At 53.9% G+C, this 15,137-nt stretch overlaps 1 protein-coding gene across 9 annotated transcripts in view; it reads left to right on the top strand.

The window, feature by feature from the left end:
* The window catches only part of PACS2 (phosphofurin acidic cluster sorting protein 2), an 87,173-nt gene that overhangs the window by 47,062 nt on the left and 24,974 nt on the right, over nucleotides 1-15,137 (top strand). For 5 of the 9 annotated variants that reach the window (XM_045397677.3, XM_045397680.3, XM_045397678.3 and 2 more), the window contains exons 5-8: nucleotides 7,063-7,225; nucleotides 7,914-7,987; nucleotides 8,299-8,379; nucleotides 9,657-9,716. In XM_045397677.3, coding sequence (XP_045253612.1) covers nucleotides 7,063-7,225; nucleotides 7,914-7,987; nucleotides 8,299-8,379; nucleotides 9,657-9,716 — 378 coding nt within the window. The remainder of the gene's footprint in view (nucleotides 1-7,062; nucleotides 7,226-7,913; nucleotides 7,988-8,298; nucleotides 8,380-9,656; nucleotides 9,717-15,137) is intronic. The other 4 variants (XM_045397679.3, XM_073998392.1, XM_073998391.1 and 1 more) reach the window with 1 other exon arrangement.

The raw sequence follows: 15,137 nt of genomic DNA on the forward strand, positions 1-15,137 counted from the left end.
GAACTCCTGACCTCAAGTGATCTGCCCATCTGGGCCTCCCAAAGTGGTGGTATTTCAAGCATGAGCCACCATGCCCAGCCTACTGTTTCTGTGTTTGAATGTGGTTTTTTTTTTTTTTTTTTTTTTTTTTTTTTGAGACGGAGTCTTGCTCTGTGCCCCAGGCTGGAGTGCAGTGGCATGATCTCGGCTCACTGCAAGCTCCGCCCCCACGGGTTCACGCCATTCTCCTGCCTCAGCCTCCCGAGTAGCTGGGACTACAGGTGCCCACCACCTCGCCCGGCTAATTTTCTTGTATTTTTAGTAGAGATGGGGTTTCACTGTGTTAGCCAGGATGGTCTCGATCTCCTGACCTCGTGATCCGCCCGTCTCGGCCTCCCAAAGTGCTGGGATTACAGGCTTGAGCCACCGCGCGCGGCCTCTGAATGTGTTTAGACACATAAATCCCTACTGAGTGTAACAACTGCCTGCAGTTTTCAGTACAGTCACATGCTTTCCAGGTTTGTGGCCTAGGAGCGGGAGTCTGTCTCTCGTACAGGCCGACCTTGAAGATATTGTGTGTTCAGTTCTAGGCCACCCCTGTAAAAACGGTTATTGAAATAAAGCGAGTCACACACATTTTGTGGTTTTTCAGTGCATATAAAAGTTATGTTAGGCCAGGCGTGGTGGCTCACGCCTGTAATCCCAGCACTTTGGGAGGCCGAGGCGGGCAGATCACGAGGTCAGGAGATCGAGACCATCCTGGCGAACACGGTGAAACCCCGTCTCTACTGAAAATACAAAAAAATTAGCTGGGCGTGGTGGCGGGCGCCTGTAGTCCCAGCTACATGGGAGGCTGAGGCAGGAGAATGGCATTAACCTGGGAGATGGCAGAGCTTGCAGTTAGTGGAGATCGCGCCGCTGCACTCCAGCCTGGGCGACAGAGCGAGACTTTGACTCAAAAAAAAAAAAAAAAAAGTTATGTTTACGTAGTACTGTAGTCTGTTAAGTGTGTAATAGCATTATGTCAAAAAATATATGTACACATTGATTTTAAAATATTGCTAAAGCCAGGCGTGGCGGCTCATGCCTGTAATCCCAGCACTTTGGGGGCCAAGGCAGGCAGATCACCTGAGGTCAGGAGTTCGAAACTGGCTTGGCCAATATGGTGAAACGTCATCTCTACTAAAAACACAAAAAAAATTAGCCAGGCGTCGTGGCTCACGCCTATAATCCCAGCTACTAGGGATGCTGAGGCAGGAGAATCACTTTAACCCAGGAGGCAGAGGTTGCAGTGAGCCGAGATCATGCCCCTGCACTCCAGCCTGGGTGACAGAGTGAGACTCCATCTCAAAAGAAAAGAAAAGAAAAGCTGACAATCATCTGAGCCTTCAGGGAGGCGTAACCCTTTGGCTGGTGGGGGTCTTCCTCAGCGTGGATGGCTGCTGACCTATCAGGGTGTTGGTTGCTGAAGGCTGGGGTGCCTGTGGCAGTTTCTTAAACAAGACAACGAAGAAGTTTCTTGCATCATTTGACTCTTCTTTTCACAAAGTAGTTCTCTGTCGCCTGTGGTGCTGTTCGGTGCCATTTTACCCACCATTATTTCAGAATAGGAGTCAGTCCTCTCAAATCCTGTTGCTGCTTTTCTAACGCAGTGGATGGAATCTTCTAAGTCCTGTGTTGCCGTTCCACAGTGTTCACAGCATCCTCACCAGGAGCAGGTTCCATCTCAAGAAACCACTTTTGGCCGGGCGCAGTGGCTCACACCTGTAATCCCAGCACTTGGGGAGGCCGAGGCGGGTGGATCACGAGGTCAGGAGATCGAGACCATCCTGGCCAACATGGTGAAAACCCGTCTCTACTAAAAATACAAAAATTAGCTGGGCGTGGTGGCGGGCGCCTGTAGTCCCAGCTACTCGGGAGGCTGAGGCAGGAGAATGGCATGAGCCCGCCCAGGAGGCGGAAGTTGCAGTGAGCTGAGATCGCACCACTGTACTCCAGTCTGGGCGACAGAGCGAGACTCCGTCTCAAAAAAAAAATTAAAAAAATTAAAAAATAATAATAAAGCACTTTCATTGCTCATCCATAAGAAGCCGCTTCTTATCAGCTGAAGTTTCTTCGTGAGACTGCAGCAATTCGGTCACATCCTCAGGCTCTGCTTCTAATTCCAGTTCTCTTGCTATTTCCGTCACATGTGTAGTTCCTTCTTACACTGAAGCCTTGAACCCCTCAAAGCCATCCATGAGACAGTTGGAATCCTCTTCTCCCAAATTCCTGTCAATGTTGATATCTCAGCCTCTTCCCATGAATCACAAATGTTCTTCATGGCATTAAGAATGGTGAATCCAGGCCAGGTGCCCTGTTTCACGCCTGTAATCACAGCACTTTGGGAGGCCAAGCTGGGCAGATCATTTGAGGTCAGGAGTTCTAAACCAGCCTGGCCAATATGGTGAAACGCTGTCTCTGCTAAAAACACACACACACACACACACACACACACACACACACACACACACACACACACACACACACACACACAGAGAAAAGGCTGGGCACAGTAGCTCACACCTGTAATCCCATCATTTGGGAGGCCAAGGCAGGCGGATTACCTGAGGTCAGGAGTTTGAGACCAGCCTGGCCAACATGGTGAAACCCTGTCTCTAATTTTGTACTAAAAGTACAAAAATTAGCCAGGCATGGTGGTGGGCGCCTGTAATCCCAGCTACTCAGGAGGCTGAGGCAGGAGAATCAGTTGAACCCAGGAGGCGGAAGTTGCAGTGAGCTGAGATTACACTAATGCATTCCAGCCTGGGCAATAAGAGTGAGACTCCATCTCAAAACATTAAAAAAATTAGTGGGCTGGGCGTGATGGCTCACGCCTGTAATCTCAGCACTTTGGGAGGCTGAGGTGGGCGGATCACCTGAGTTCAGGAGCTCGAGACCAGCCTGACCAACATGGAGAAACCCCGTCTCTACTAAAAACACAAAATTAGCTGGGCATGGTGCCACATGCCTGTAATTCTAGCTACTCAGGAGGCTGAGGCGGGAGAATTGCTTGAACCCAGGAGGCGGAGGTTGCAGTGAGCCGAGATCGTGACATTGCACTCTAGCCTGGGTGTCAAGAGTGAGACTTCGCCTCAAAAAAAAAAAAAAAAAAAAAAAAAAATTGGTGGAGCGTGGTGGCAAGGCAGGCACCTGAAGTCCCAGCTACTCAGGAGGCTGAGGCAGAATTGCTTGAACCTGGGAAGTGGAGGTTGTAGTGAGCTGAGATCGCGCCATTGCACTCCAGCCTGGGCAAGAAGAGTGAGAATCCGTCTCAAAAAAAGAGAATGAGCCGGGTGTGGTGGCTAATCAACTTCTCCTCTCTAGCTATGAAAGTCCTAGATGGCATCTTTTTCCAGTGGAAGGCTGTGTCTTCTACGTTGAAATCTGTTGTTTAGTGTAGCCACCTTCGTCGATGATCTGAGCTGGATCTTCTGGAGAACTCGCTGCAGCTTCTCCATCAGCACTTGCCGCTTCACGTTGCATTTCTATGTTATGGAGATGGCTGCTTTCCTAAAACCTCATGAACCAACTTCTGCCAGCTCCAAGCTTCTTCCACACACTCCTTGCCTCTCAGCCTTCACAGAGGTGAAGGGAGTCAGGGCCTTGCTCCAGATGAGGCTTTGGCTTAAGGGAGTGTTGTCTGGTTCCATCTTCCATCCCGGCCACTCACTCTGTCCACATCAGCACTGAGGCTGCTGCTTTGCTGATTCTCACTCCTGTGTTCACTGGAGCAGCACTTTTCCTTCCCTCAGGAACTTTCTCTTTGCATTCACTGCTTGGTGATTTAGTATAAGAGGCCTCGCCTTCACCGTCTGGCCTCTGACGTGCCTTCCTCACTAAGCTCAGTCATTTCTAGGTTCTCGTTGAAAGGGATGTGCAACCTTTCCTTTCACTTGAACACTTAGGGGCCATTGTAGAGTTAGTAATTGGCCTAATTTCCATATTGTTGTGTCTCGGAAGAGAGAGGCCCGAGGAGAGACAGAGACCCGGGGGATGGCCGGTGGGCTGAGCAGCCAGAATGCTCACATCCACTGATTCAGTTCCCCGTCTTACGTGGGTGATGTTCGTGGTGCCCCAGAGCAATTGCAGCAGTCACACCTTAGCTCACGGATCACAGATCACCATACAGATTTAATAATAGAGTTTTGAAATATTGGGAGAATTACCAAAATGTGACACGGAGACACAAAGTGAGCACTTGCGGTTGGAAAAGTGGCGCCGTTGGACTTGCTTGGTGCGGGGTTGCCAAAAGCCTTCACTGTGAGAAACAAAAGATCTGCAAAGTGCAGTAAGGCAGAGCACAGTGGAGCGAGGGCTGCAGCCTGGCTGCGTGGTAGGCGGCACCACCCAGGCTTGCATGCTGTGATGTTGGCAAGATGATGAGGTCTCCTCACCATGCATGTCTCAGGACGTACCTCTGTCATTACGTGGTGCATGACTATTTGTTTTCACAAAATTTTTATTATACTATTTGTACAATTAAGTGTGACATCCTGAGCAATTTTATTTATTTATTTATTTATTTTTGAGTCAGGGTCTTTGTCACCCAGGCTGGAGTGCAGTGGTGTGATCTTGGCTCGCTGCAGCTTCAAGCCCCTGGGCCCAAGCAATCCTCCCATCTCAGTCCCCAAGTAGCGGGACTACAGGTGCACGCCACCATGCCTGACGAATTTTTTATACTTTTTGGTAGAGACAGTTTCGCCGTGTTGCCCAGGCTGGTCTCAAACTCCTGAGCTCAAGCCATCCACCTGCCTAGACCTCCCAAAGTGCTGCTGGGATTACAGGTGTGAGCCATTGTGTCCGGCCTCAGTTTTCCATGTCACTCAAATCTATTTGAAAATGGAAGAGGGAGGAGCCTGTCAGGGTCAGGGGCAGAGGGAGCTGGGCCCTGAGGCCACCCTCCTTGGTGAGGCAGCTCCAGCCCTTTGCTGAGGATCACTGAGCATCCACAGAGCATCTGCTGGACTAACCCAGGAGGGTGGTCTCAGGGTCAGCAGGGGCAGGAGTGGGAATGACCACAGTCCAGGACAGTGACCTGCCTGCCAGCCAGCGTCACCCCTGGGGAGTGCCCAGCTCAAGGGTGGTTGGCCCCTTGCCAGGAGGACGCACACATCAAGGAGCACTGTCAGGAGGAGGGGAACGTGCAGCCCGGAGCGTGGGGCCTGGGACTTCCAGGGCATGCAGATATCAAAATAGTGTTCACATAAAGGTCGATGACAGGCTGAGAGGAGCGGGGGCTACTCCACAACCTGCCCCTGGCCCACTACGGGCCCAGCAGAGCATTCCCATTACAGCTGCTGCAGGAATCCCGGCAAAAGCATCTTTGTCAAGAGGCCCCGTTCCTTTCTGCCCTCCCATCTGGAGGAGGAAGTGAGCAGGGTTTTCTTGGGAGGAAAAGGGCCCGGACCCCTCTGAGCCCCGTGGAAGTTGGTGTGAGCAGGTGTAGCGCCGCCTGAGCCCCACTTGATTCCTCCGGGACCCCAGCCCAGCAGTCCCCTCCCCACTGAACTCATTGTATTGGGATGCCCAGCAAGGGCTCAGCGTTTCTGAACGAGGGCTTCTGAGCTTACGGGTTCTCACCCCTGCGTGACACTGAGACCCTGCCGCGTGAGACGTCACTCTGAGAAGGCGACTCAGGGTGCTGGGGGCCTGGACAACAGCAGCCTCCAAGTGCGTGAGGCTGCATGTGCCCCGGCGAGTGTGTGGGCACAAGGGCATCAGCAGTGGGTGCGAGTGTTGGCAGAAGCTGCCAGCTGCCCTTCGTAATTTTCTGAAATGAAGGTGAGGGCAAATGTAAACTTTCAAACATTTTTTTACTTTGATTAATTGAAGAATTAGCAGCCCAAATCAGGACCCCACAATAAAAATAAATCTGTTCGGCCGGGAGTGGTGGCTCACGCCTGTAATCCCAGCACTTTGGGAGGCCGAGGCGGGCAGATCGTTTGAGGTCAGGAGTTTGAGACCATCCTGACCAACGTGGTAAAACCCTGTTTCTACTAAAAATACAAAACTTAGCTGGGCGTTCTGGCGGACGCCGGCAATCCCAGGTACTCGGGAAGCTGGGGCAGGAGAATCGCTTGAACCCAGGAGGCGGAGGTTGCAGTGAGCCAAGATCACGCCATTGTACTCTAGCCTGGGCCACAGAGTGAGACTCCGTCTCAAAAAAATAATAAATAAATAAATCTGGTCTAGAAAATCCTAACATCTGGATGTGAACCAATAGTCCCAAAAGGCGGCTTCTAGAGCACAGATGGCCCCAAGGCTGTGAGTGTCTGAGAGCTGTCATCGTGGCGTGTGGTTCTGAGGCTGGCATGGGGCACGGCGGGGCCATGCCTAGGTGCGGGTCTTGGCTGCAGGAGGGGCCGGGGCTTGTTCTGCCACTCCCTGGTTTGAGTCTCTCACAACAGAGGGGCTTGGCCTGGCCTGTGAGCCAGGCCTGGTGGGTGTCTCCTGCTGTTGGAGATTCCTGCCTGGCTGAGAGTGCTCCGGCTGCTCCTCCTTGGTCCCCCACAGACACTGGTCCCTGGGCATTGACTCCTGTGGCATTGACTCCTGTGGGTTGCACGGCCGGTTTCACACTGTTTTGCTGCTGCTGAGGTCTTGAGTGGGTGGAGGGGTGGAGGCAGAGTTGAAGCAGGGGGCCCAGGATCTTCCTGGGTGGCTTTGTGTGGACAGCAGGTGTGCCTGAGATCAGGAGGGCCGCAGACACCTCTCTCTGTCCATCTCAGTCCCTCATGGCCGTGCCTGGCACTGGCCTCCCCAGCACAGCCCCATGCCCTCTCCTTATGGCCTGTTCACAAGAACTCCCATGTTCCCCTCGTCTGTCCACCTGGCTTCTGTGTCCACCTCTCGTATCTGTCCCCTCTCCCCGGTGGCCACGTTTCCTGTCCACTGGATGCTCCCTGCCCTGTGGCAGCCCTGCCGAGGCCTGCCCTTGCTGTCACTGAGAGAGAAAGCCCTTCAGAAACCCCAGCCCACACACCAGGGCACCGGGCTCCTTCCCGTCATGGCGCTTTCTAGAACCGTGCCCCTGGCCTACAGGTGATGCAGCACCCGTCTGAAGGCGGCCAGGTGCTGAGCCTCTGCAGCAGCATCAAGGAGGCCCCCGTCAAGGCAGCCGAGATCTGGATCGCCTCCCTGTCCAGCCAGCCCATTGACCACGAGGACAGCGCCATGCAGGCCGGCCCCAAGGCCAAGTCCACGGGTGAGTGCTGTGCCAGCCTGCTTCTGCCCCTGCCGTGGGGAGGCCATCTCCCAGCCACGGCACATCGGGTGGCAGAAACCATCCAGCTTGGCTTAAGAAGTCGGAGGTCTGGAGCACGAGTCAGTTGCTCTCCTGTCTGGAAGCCACCGCAGAGGCATGCGCTGTTATGGGGCCCGGGCTGCCACAGGTCCCTGCTCTGTCCCCCTGGCTGCAGCTCCTTGGTCGAGAGGCCTGAGTCCTGAGTGTCCTCAAAAAGAGGTGTGGGGTCGCACTGTGATGCCCTTGCTGGTCTGGGTGCAGGGCCCAGCATAGGCAGGTGCCACGGCTGCCGCCACCCCAGTAGGGTCACCAGCGCCTCCCCTACTCCTCAGGCAGGGGGGACCCAGTTGGCGCAAATCCAGGCTGAAATGCCAGCCAGTAGGAGCGGCCGTGGGGGCTGGAGCAGTTCATGTGGCCCCCTTTTGCCCTCTCTGGCCCTCCCCACTTCCTGCCACTCCCGACCTAGACTGTTGCCAGTGGACTCTGGGGGCTCGGGGCCACAGCACCTGTGTCTGGAGCCCCTCTGTCCTGCATGGATCCACCTCCTCGCTGCCCCAACTCTGTGTCCAGGGAAGCCTGGGGGTGGCCACCGCCTGGTTTCCTGGGTGGAATCTCACGGCACCCTCCCTTCTGTCTGTTCATTCCGCAGATAACTACTCTGAGGAGGAGTATGAGAGCTTCTCCTCCGAGCAGGAGGCTAGTGACGACGCTGTGCAGGGGCAGGTGACCTGGGGCCGGGGCTCCGCGCCCTCTCCCGGCTCACACCGGGTGTCCTGGGGTCTGTGGGGTCCTCACCAGCCATCACCAGGGCCTCGTGAGGGTGGGTGAGCCACAGGCCCGGCCCCTGGTTGGCCGCCCGTCTCTCGTCTCCTGACCCCAGGGGCTCGGGTTTGTGTGCAGGTGGCTCTGAGAGTCTTGGGAAGCAGGTTGGCTCTCAGTGCTGGGCCTCTCCCATCGCCCACGCTGAGGCTGGCAGGGTCCTTCCGGCGCCGTGCAGGCTGCCATGGCCTCAGCCACTGCGTGTGTCTCTGCAGGACTTGGACGAGGACGACTTCGACGTCGGGAAGCCGAAGAAGCAGCGGAGATCGATTGTAAGAACGACGTCCATGACCAGGGTTGGTGGAGACTGCTTCTTTGAATGCTGGGGAAGGCGAGGGTGGGGGAGGACGCTAGGAGCCCGGGCGTGGTGGGGGGCATGGGCGTGGGAAGTGAGATATCACCCCAGGTCACAGCAGCATGTCCCGTGGCAGACCCCCTGGTTGCCAGTCTCCTGGGTGCCACTCTCTCCCCCGCCCCACCACATCTCATGACTTCAGCCTTGTGTGGCCACTAGGCCCAGTGGGCCCTGAGCAAGGCTGGGAGGCTGGAGAGCCCCAGGGAGGCCATCCTCCCCTTCGTCCCCTCAGGTGCCCACATACACCTGAGTGGGCTGGTTCCCTCGCTTTTGTTTGGGATCTGGCCTACCTGGCCCCACGGTCCCCAGGAGCTTGGTGGGGCTGTCAGGCATTTTTTCCATGAGGAAGGCTCGGGCAGCTCTTTTCTCAGAGGCCATGTCCAGCACCGGCACAGAGGGCCCACCACCTGGTGCCTGGACACCCCAAGGACAGGCACAGTTCCAGGGAGGCCAGCACAGGTGGCAGGGGAGCCCTGTGCCTGGTGCTGACAAGGGATGTGGGCACAGGCCAGCCCAGACACCGCCGCCTCCTCTGGCAGCATTCAAGGGGGTACCGTGGGCAGACAGTGCCGGGGATGGGCGAGCTGCCCCAGAGTGGTGAAGCTATGTCTTGCTGGCCTGGAGATCTGCCCCCACTGTGCAGAACGCCAGCTTGTGCCTCCATTCCAGGGCCCCCTTGGGCCCAGCTGCTGTGGAGGGAGGGCGTGGGCTACCTTTGTAGGGTTGGCCCCCGAGAGGGTGGCTGAGGGTCCCGCTCGCCCAGTGGCTGGAGCCAAGGTTCTGCAGTCCAGGGTGGCACGAGGCGTCCATGGGGCTCAGGCTCTTGGAGCACGCACTACCCCACACTCACCCACCTGCCCACCCCACATGGGTGCTGAGCACCTTCCTTCTGGAGTTGGCCAGGGACTTTCCTGGGAAGGGGTGCTGAAGGAAGGGCCCCGTGAGCCTGGGAAGGGCTGCAGAGGTTTCTGGAAGAACCATGGAGTTTGCACACACCTCCCCGGGTCCCCCTTGGCCAGGAATGGAACTGTCAGACCTCAGGCCTGTTGGGAAGCTTCTGGGAGCTACGTGCAAATCCATCAGCACTGTTGGTGCTGAGGCCTTGCTGCCTTCCCACGGCGGGCCTGGGTGTGGCCTCCCTGCGGCCTGAGGAAGTGGCTCCAGTGGCAGGTCTGCGGCTCTGGCAGCAGGTCTGACTCTACACTGCTTGTCTTGCAGCAACAAAATTTCAAACAGAAAGTGGTGGCGCTGCTGCGGAGGTTCAAAGTGTCCGATGAGGTGAGTGCACCGCGCCTTCTGCTCACAGCCCCCACGCTTACAGCAGCACCTGGGCAGGAGGAGGCCTCTGGAGTCTGTCTCGGGGCCATATCTGGTTCTGCCGCTCACTGTCTGCACGGCCGGCCAGTATCACCGTGAGGTGCAGGGACAGCGGCACTGCCTCCCAGGCTCCAGGTCACCCGCCCGGCCAGTTTCACCGTGAGGTGCAGGGACAGCGGCACTGCCTCCCAGGCTCCAGGTCACCCGCCCGGCCAGTATCACCATGAGGTACAGGGACAGCGGCACTGCCTCCCAGGCTCCAGGTCACCCGCCCGGCCAGTTTCACCGTGAGGTGCAGGGACAGCGGCACTGCCTCCCAGGCTCCAGGTCGCCCGCCCGGCCAGTTTCACCGTGAGGTGCAAGGACAGCGGCACTGCCTCCCAGGCTCCAGGTCGCCCGCTGGGTCTCTGCTGAAGTACGAGTCGTGAATACACTGGAAGCTGGGAAGTCATTTTCAGGGGGCATAACATTAGTTTGTGGGTTTGTTTTTTTATAAATAGACTTTAGCTTTTAGAGCAGTTTTAGGTTTACAGCAAAATGGAGCAGAAAGTACAGAGTTCCCATGGACTCCTCCCCACCTGACAGCCCCCCACTATTGACAGTCCGTAGGTTTTCAACGTTCATCTTTTACCTTTTCTCTAATCTCGGAATTTTCTACAATGAACTTGCATAATTTTCATACTGAAAAGAAAAACATAGGTGGACTCAGTGGCTCACACCTGTAATCCCAGCATTTTGGGAGGCCAAGGCGGGCAGATCACTTGAGCCCAGGAGTTTGAGACCAGACTGGGCAACATAGCGAAACCCTGTCTCTACAGTCAAATACGAAAATTAGCCGTGGGTGGTGGTGTGCACCTATAGTCCCAGCTATTTGGGAGGAAACCTGGTAGGCCAAGGCTGCAGTGAGCGGAGATCGAGCCACTGCACTTCAGCCTGGGCAACAGAGCGAGACCCTGTCTCAAAAAGAAAAAAGAAACACTCGGCCGGGTGCAGTGGCTCACACCTGTAATCCCAGCACTTTGGGAGGCCGAGGCGGGCGGATCATGAGGTCAGGAGATCGAGACCATCCTGGCTAACACGGTGAAACCCCGTCTCTACTAAAAATACAATTAGCCAGGCGTGGTGGCGGGTGCCTGTAGTCCCAGCTACTCGGGAGGCTGAGTCAGGAGAATGGAGTGAACCTGGGAGGCGGAGCTTGCAGTGAGCCGAGATCGCGCCACTGTACTCCAGCCTGGGTGACACAGTGAGACTCCGTCTCAAAAAAAACGAAACAGGCCGGGCGCGGTGGCTCAAGCCTGTAATCCCAGCACTTTGGGAGGCCGAGACGGGCGGATCACGAGGTCAGGAGATCGAGACCATCCTGGCTAACACGGTGAAACCCCGTCTCTATTAAAAAATACAAAAAACTAGCCGGGCGAGGTGGCGGGCGCCTGTAGTCCCAGCTACTCGGGAGGCTGAGGCAGGAGAATGGTCTAAACCCGGGAGGCGGAGCTTGCAGTGAGCTGAGATCCGGCCACTGCACCCCAGCCTGGGCGACAGAGCAAGACTCTGTCTCAAAAAAAAAAAAAAAAAAAAAAAAAAAAACGAAACAAAACAAAAAAAACCACCCAAATCTCGGCTCACTGCAACCTCTGCCTCCTGGGTTCAACAGGGTTTCACCCTGTTGGCCAGGCTGGTCTTGAACTCCTGGCCTCAAGTGATCTGCTTGCCTCGGCCTCCCAAAGTGCTGGGATTACAGGCATGAGCCACCACATCCAGCCTTTGTTGTTTCTTTAATGTCAGAAGAAAAATGTGCCTGGGTTCAGGACCGGAAGTGAAGAGGTGGCATTTAAGCATTTCAGCCCTGAAGCAGTGTTGTCACCTGTCGGCCTGAGAGCACGCTGCCTGTAGATGGCGCTGTGTCCTAACATACTCGGGATGCACCTGGATCAGCCTCGGGGCACACACTCAGCGAGGCTGTCAAGTGCATGTGCCGAAACAGGTGATTTGTGGCCCGGTGGGGCAGGCAGCATTTCTGAGAACGGCGTAACATCACCAACTGGCTGCAGAGGAAGGGCACCTCCACTACTGGGGTGGTCCTTGGGCCCCTGTGTCTTTTGGTTTGCATCTTGGATTGGAACATTCCCAAGTCCAGCTGAAGATGGGACTTGGCCAAGTCGGCTCCCTGGCCTGGGGCTTCCTTGAGCCCTGTCGAGCGCCTGTGGGTTCAGGGGTGGGTGTTCTTGGTTGAATCTTGACTGTGGGATTCTGCACTCACGTGGGCAACTGAACTGAGTCCCAGAATGCATTTCACTTACACAGATTATGGTTCCGAGACTCACAACCCAAACTGTGAAAAGATGGGCCAACATCACAGACACCGTTCAGGGAGAGAACATCATTTTCATAGGGATAATTGCGCAGTTTTGTGTGAAATTCACACAGGTCAACCCAGTACTTTAATGGAGCGATGGGATCTCTTTCCTGATTTTCCACCCATCCCTTTCCTGCAAAGACCAGACCATCTCCACTGCAGCTCTGAACCTGTGTCTTGGCCACTGGGAGCATCACGCCTGGCACTGCCCCCTGCCCAGGACTTCACAGCAACCCTCATTGGGCAGGAGATGCACAGTGAGACGAGGTCGCCTGCCTGGATTACAGGCCTCTGAGATTGTTCATGCTGCTATAACGAAATACTTTAGACTGGGAAATTGATAAACAACCAAAATGTATTTCTCACAGTTGTGGAGGCTGTGAGTCCAAGTTCAAAGTGCCAGTAGATTTGGTGTCTGAGGGCCTGTTTCCCATAGAGGGCACTTTAGTGTCTTGTGTGGTGGACGGGACTGACAAGCTCCCTCAAGCCTCCCTCACCAGGGCGCCAAGCCCGTTCAGCAGGGCAGAGCTCGAGCCCTAACCACCTGGTGTCCCTCACCAGGGCGCCGAGCCCATTCAGCAGGGCAGAGCTCTCGGGCCCTAACCACCTGGTGGAGGCCCTGCCTGCTAATTCTAGCACCTTGGTGGTCAGGTTTCAGCATAGGAATTTTGGAGGTATAAACGTTCACAGCCCCTAGGCTGACCACAGAGCACTGGCATCCAGGCTGCCCTGTGCCCAGGTGCCACACAGTGGGTCTGGTGAGGAGGAGAGCAGCGCTCTGCTTGGGACCCGTCCTGTGAGGATGAACCAGAGTGAAGTCTGTTCCCTACAGCCCTCAGCTTCAGCTCACAGGGAAAGCTTCCGCTGGGGGCTGCCTTCTGTATTTTTCATTGTAAAAGGTGGCACACCTAGCGAGTCACTTGATTTTCAACAAGGGTGCCAAGTTCATCAGAGAAAGTATCTTTTCACAAAGAAACTGACGCTTGACAGTGCACACCATGTGCAGAATTCAGCTTGACTGGACCATATTCCTAAATGTAAAAGCCTAAAATTTAAATTACATAGATTCTAAGCCTTAAAAAATATGAACTTAAATCCTGCACTAATGCCACTGAACTATACACCTAAAAATAGATAAAATGGAAAATATTATGTTTTATATTTTGTAACACAATAAACAAAAGTAGAAATTTGCTTTCTGAAAGATACTGTTAAAAGAATGAAAAGCTGGCTGGGCGTGGTGGCACACGCCTGTAATCCCAGCACTTTGGGAGGCCGAGGTGGGTGGATCATGAGGTCAGGAGATCGAGACCATCCTGGCTAACATGGTGAAATCCCGTCTAAAAATCCAGAAAAATTAGCTGGCCGTGGTGGCGGGCGCCTGTAGTCCCACCTACTCAGGAGGCTGAGGCAGGAGAATGCAGAGCTTGCAGTGAGCTGAGATCGCGCCACTGCACTCCAGCCTGGGCGACAGAGCGAGACTCCATCTCAAAAAAAAAAAAAAAGGATAAGCCACAGATTGACAGAGATATTTGCAAATAACGTACCTGGTAAAGATTTGTATCCAACAGATATATTAAAAACTCTCCAAACCCAGGAGGAAAAGCAACCTGATTTTTAAAATGAGTAAGACTCATACAGTGAAACTATGAAACATTTTTTAAAGAAAGAAGATATAAATAAGTGGAAAGATGTCATATGTTCATGAATTGGAAAACTTAGTCTTGTTAAGGTGGCAATACTCCCTAAATTGATGTACAACTTCGACGCAGTGCCTATCAGATTCCAGCTGTGTTTTTGTAGAAATTGACCAGCTAACATTTATATGTAAATGCAAGGGACTCAGGGCAGACAGAACAGTCTTGAAGAAAAAAGATTTATACTTCCCAATTTCAAAACATACTACAAAACCACAGTAGTAATCCAGACTGTGCGGGGCTGGCCCAGGGACAGGCATAGAGATCAGTGGAATGGAGGTGATAGTCCACAAGTGAACCCTTCCATTTATGGGCAAGTGATGGTGAACAAGGATGTCAAGATATCCATGGGAGAAGAATAGTCTTCAAGAAAGGTGCTAGGACCACTGGATATCCACGTGCACAAGAAGGAATTTCAGCCAGCTGTGGTGGCTCATGCCTGTAATCCCAGCACTCTGGGAGGCTGAGGCAGGCAGATTGCATAAGTCCACATAGTGAAACCCCATCTCTACTAAAAATACAAAAAATTGGCCAGGCATGGTGGTATGTGCCTGTAATCCCAGCTACTCGGAAGGCTGAGGTGGGAGAATCACCTGAGTCCAGGAGGTGGAAGCTGCAGTGAGCTGAGATCATGCCATTGCACTCCAGCCTGGGCAACCAGAGTGAGACCCTGTCTCAAACGAAAGGAATTTGGACCCCTACCTCACACTATATTCAAGAATTAACTCAAAATGCATCAGCTGGGTACAGTGGCTCACACCTGTAATCCCAGCACTTTGGATGGCTGAGGCAGGTGGATCACTTGAGGTCAGGAGTTTGAAACTAGCCTGGCCAACATGGTGAAATCCTGTCTCTAATAAAAGTACAAAAACAATTAGCCAGGCATCATATCATGGCAGGTGCCTATAGTCCCAGCTACCTGGGAGCCTGAGGTGGGAGAAACGCTTGAACCCGGGAGGCAGAGGTTGCAGTGAGCCAAGATCACACCATTGCACTCCAGCCTGGGCGACAGAGTGAGACTCCCATCTCAAAAGAAAAACAAACAAACAATCTTGAAATTGATCAAATATCTGCATCTGTGAGCTAAGATGATAAAACTCTTAGGAGAAAATGGGCCAATCTTATGACCTTGGGTTAGGCAGGGGTTTCTTAGATGTGACACCAAAAGCACAGGCGACAAAAGGTAAGTTTTTCTGGACCACAGCAACATTTTACACTTTTGTGCTCCAAACAGTGCCATCAAGAAAGCGAAACAGTAGAACAGAATATTTTTTGCAAATCATGTTTGTGATAAGGGGCGTGAATCTAGAACACATAAAGAATGCTTATAAC

This window comes from Macaca fascicularis, chromosome 7 (genome assembly GCF_037993035.2).
Source record: "Macaca fascicularis isolate 582-1 chromosome 7, T2T-MFA8v1.1".
Classification (NCBI taxonomy): Eukaryota; Metazoa; Chordata; class Mammalia; order Primates; family Cercopithecidae; genus Macaca; species Macaca fascicularis.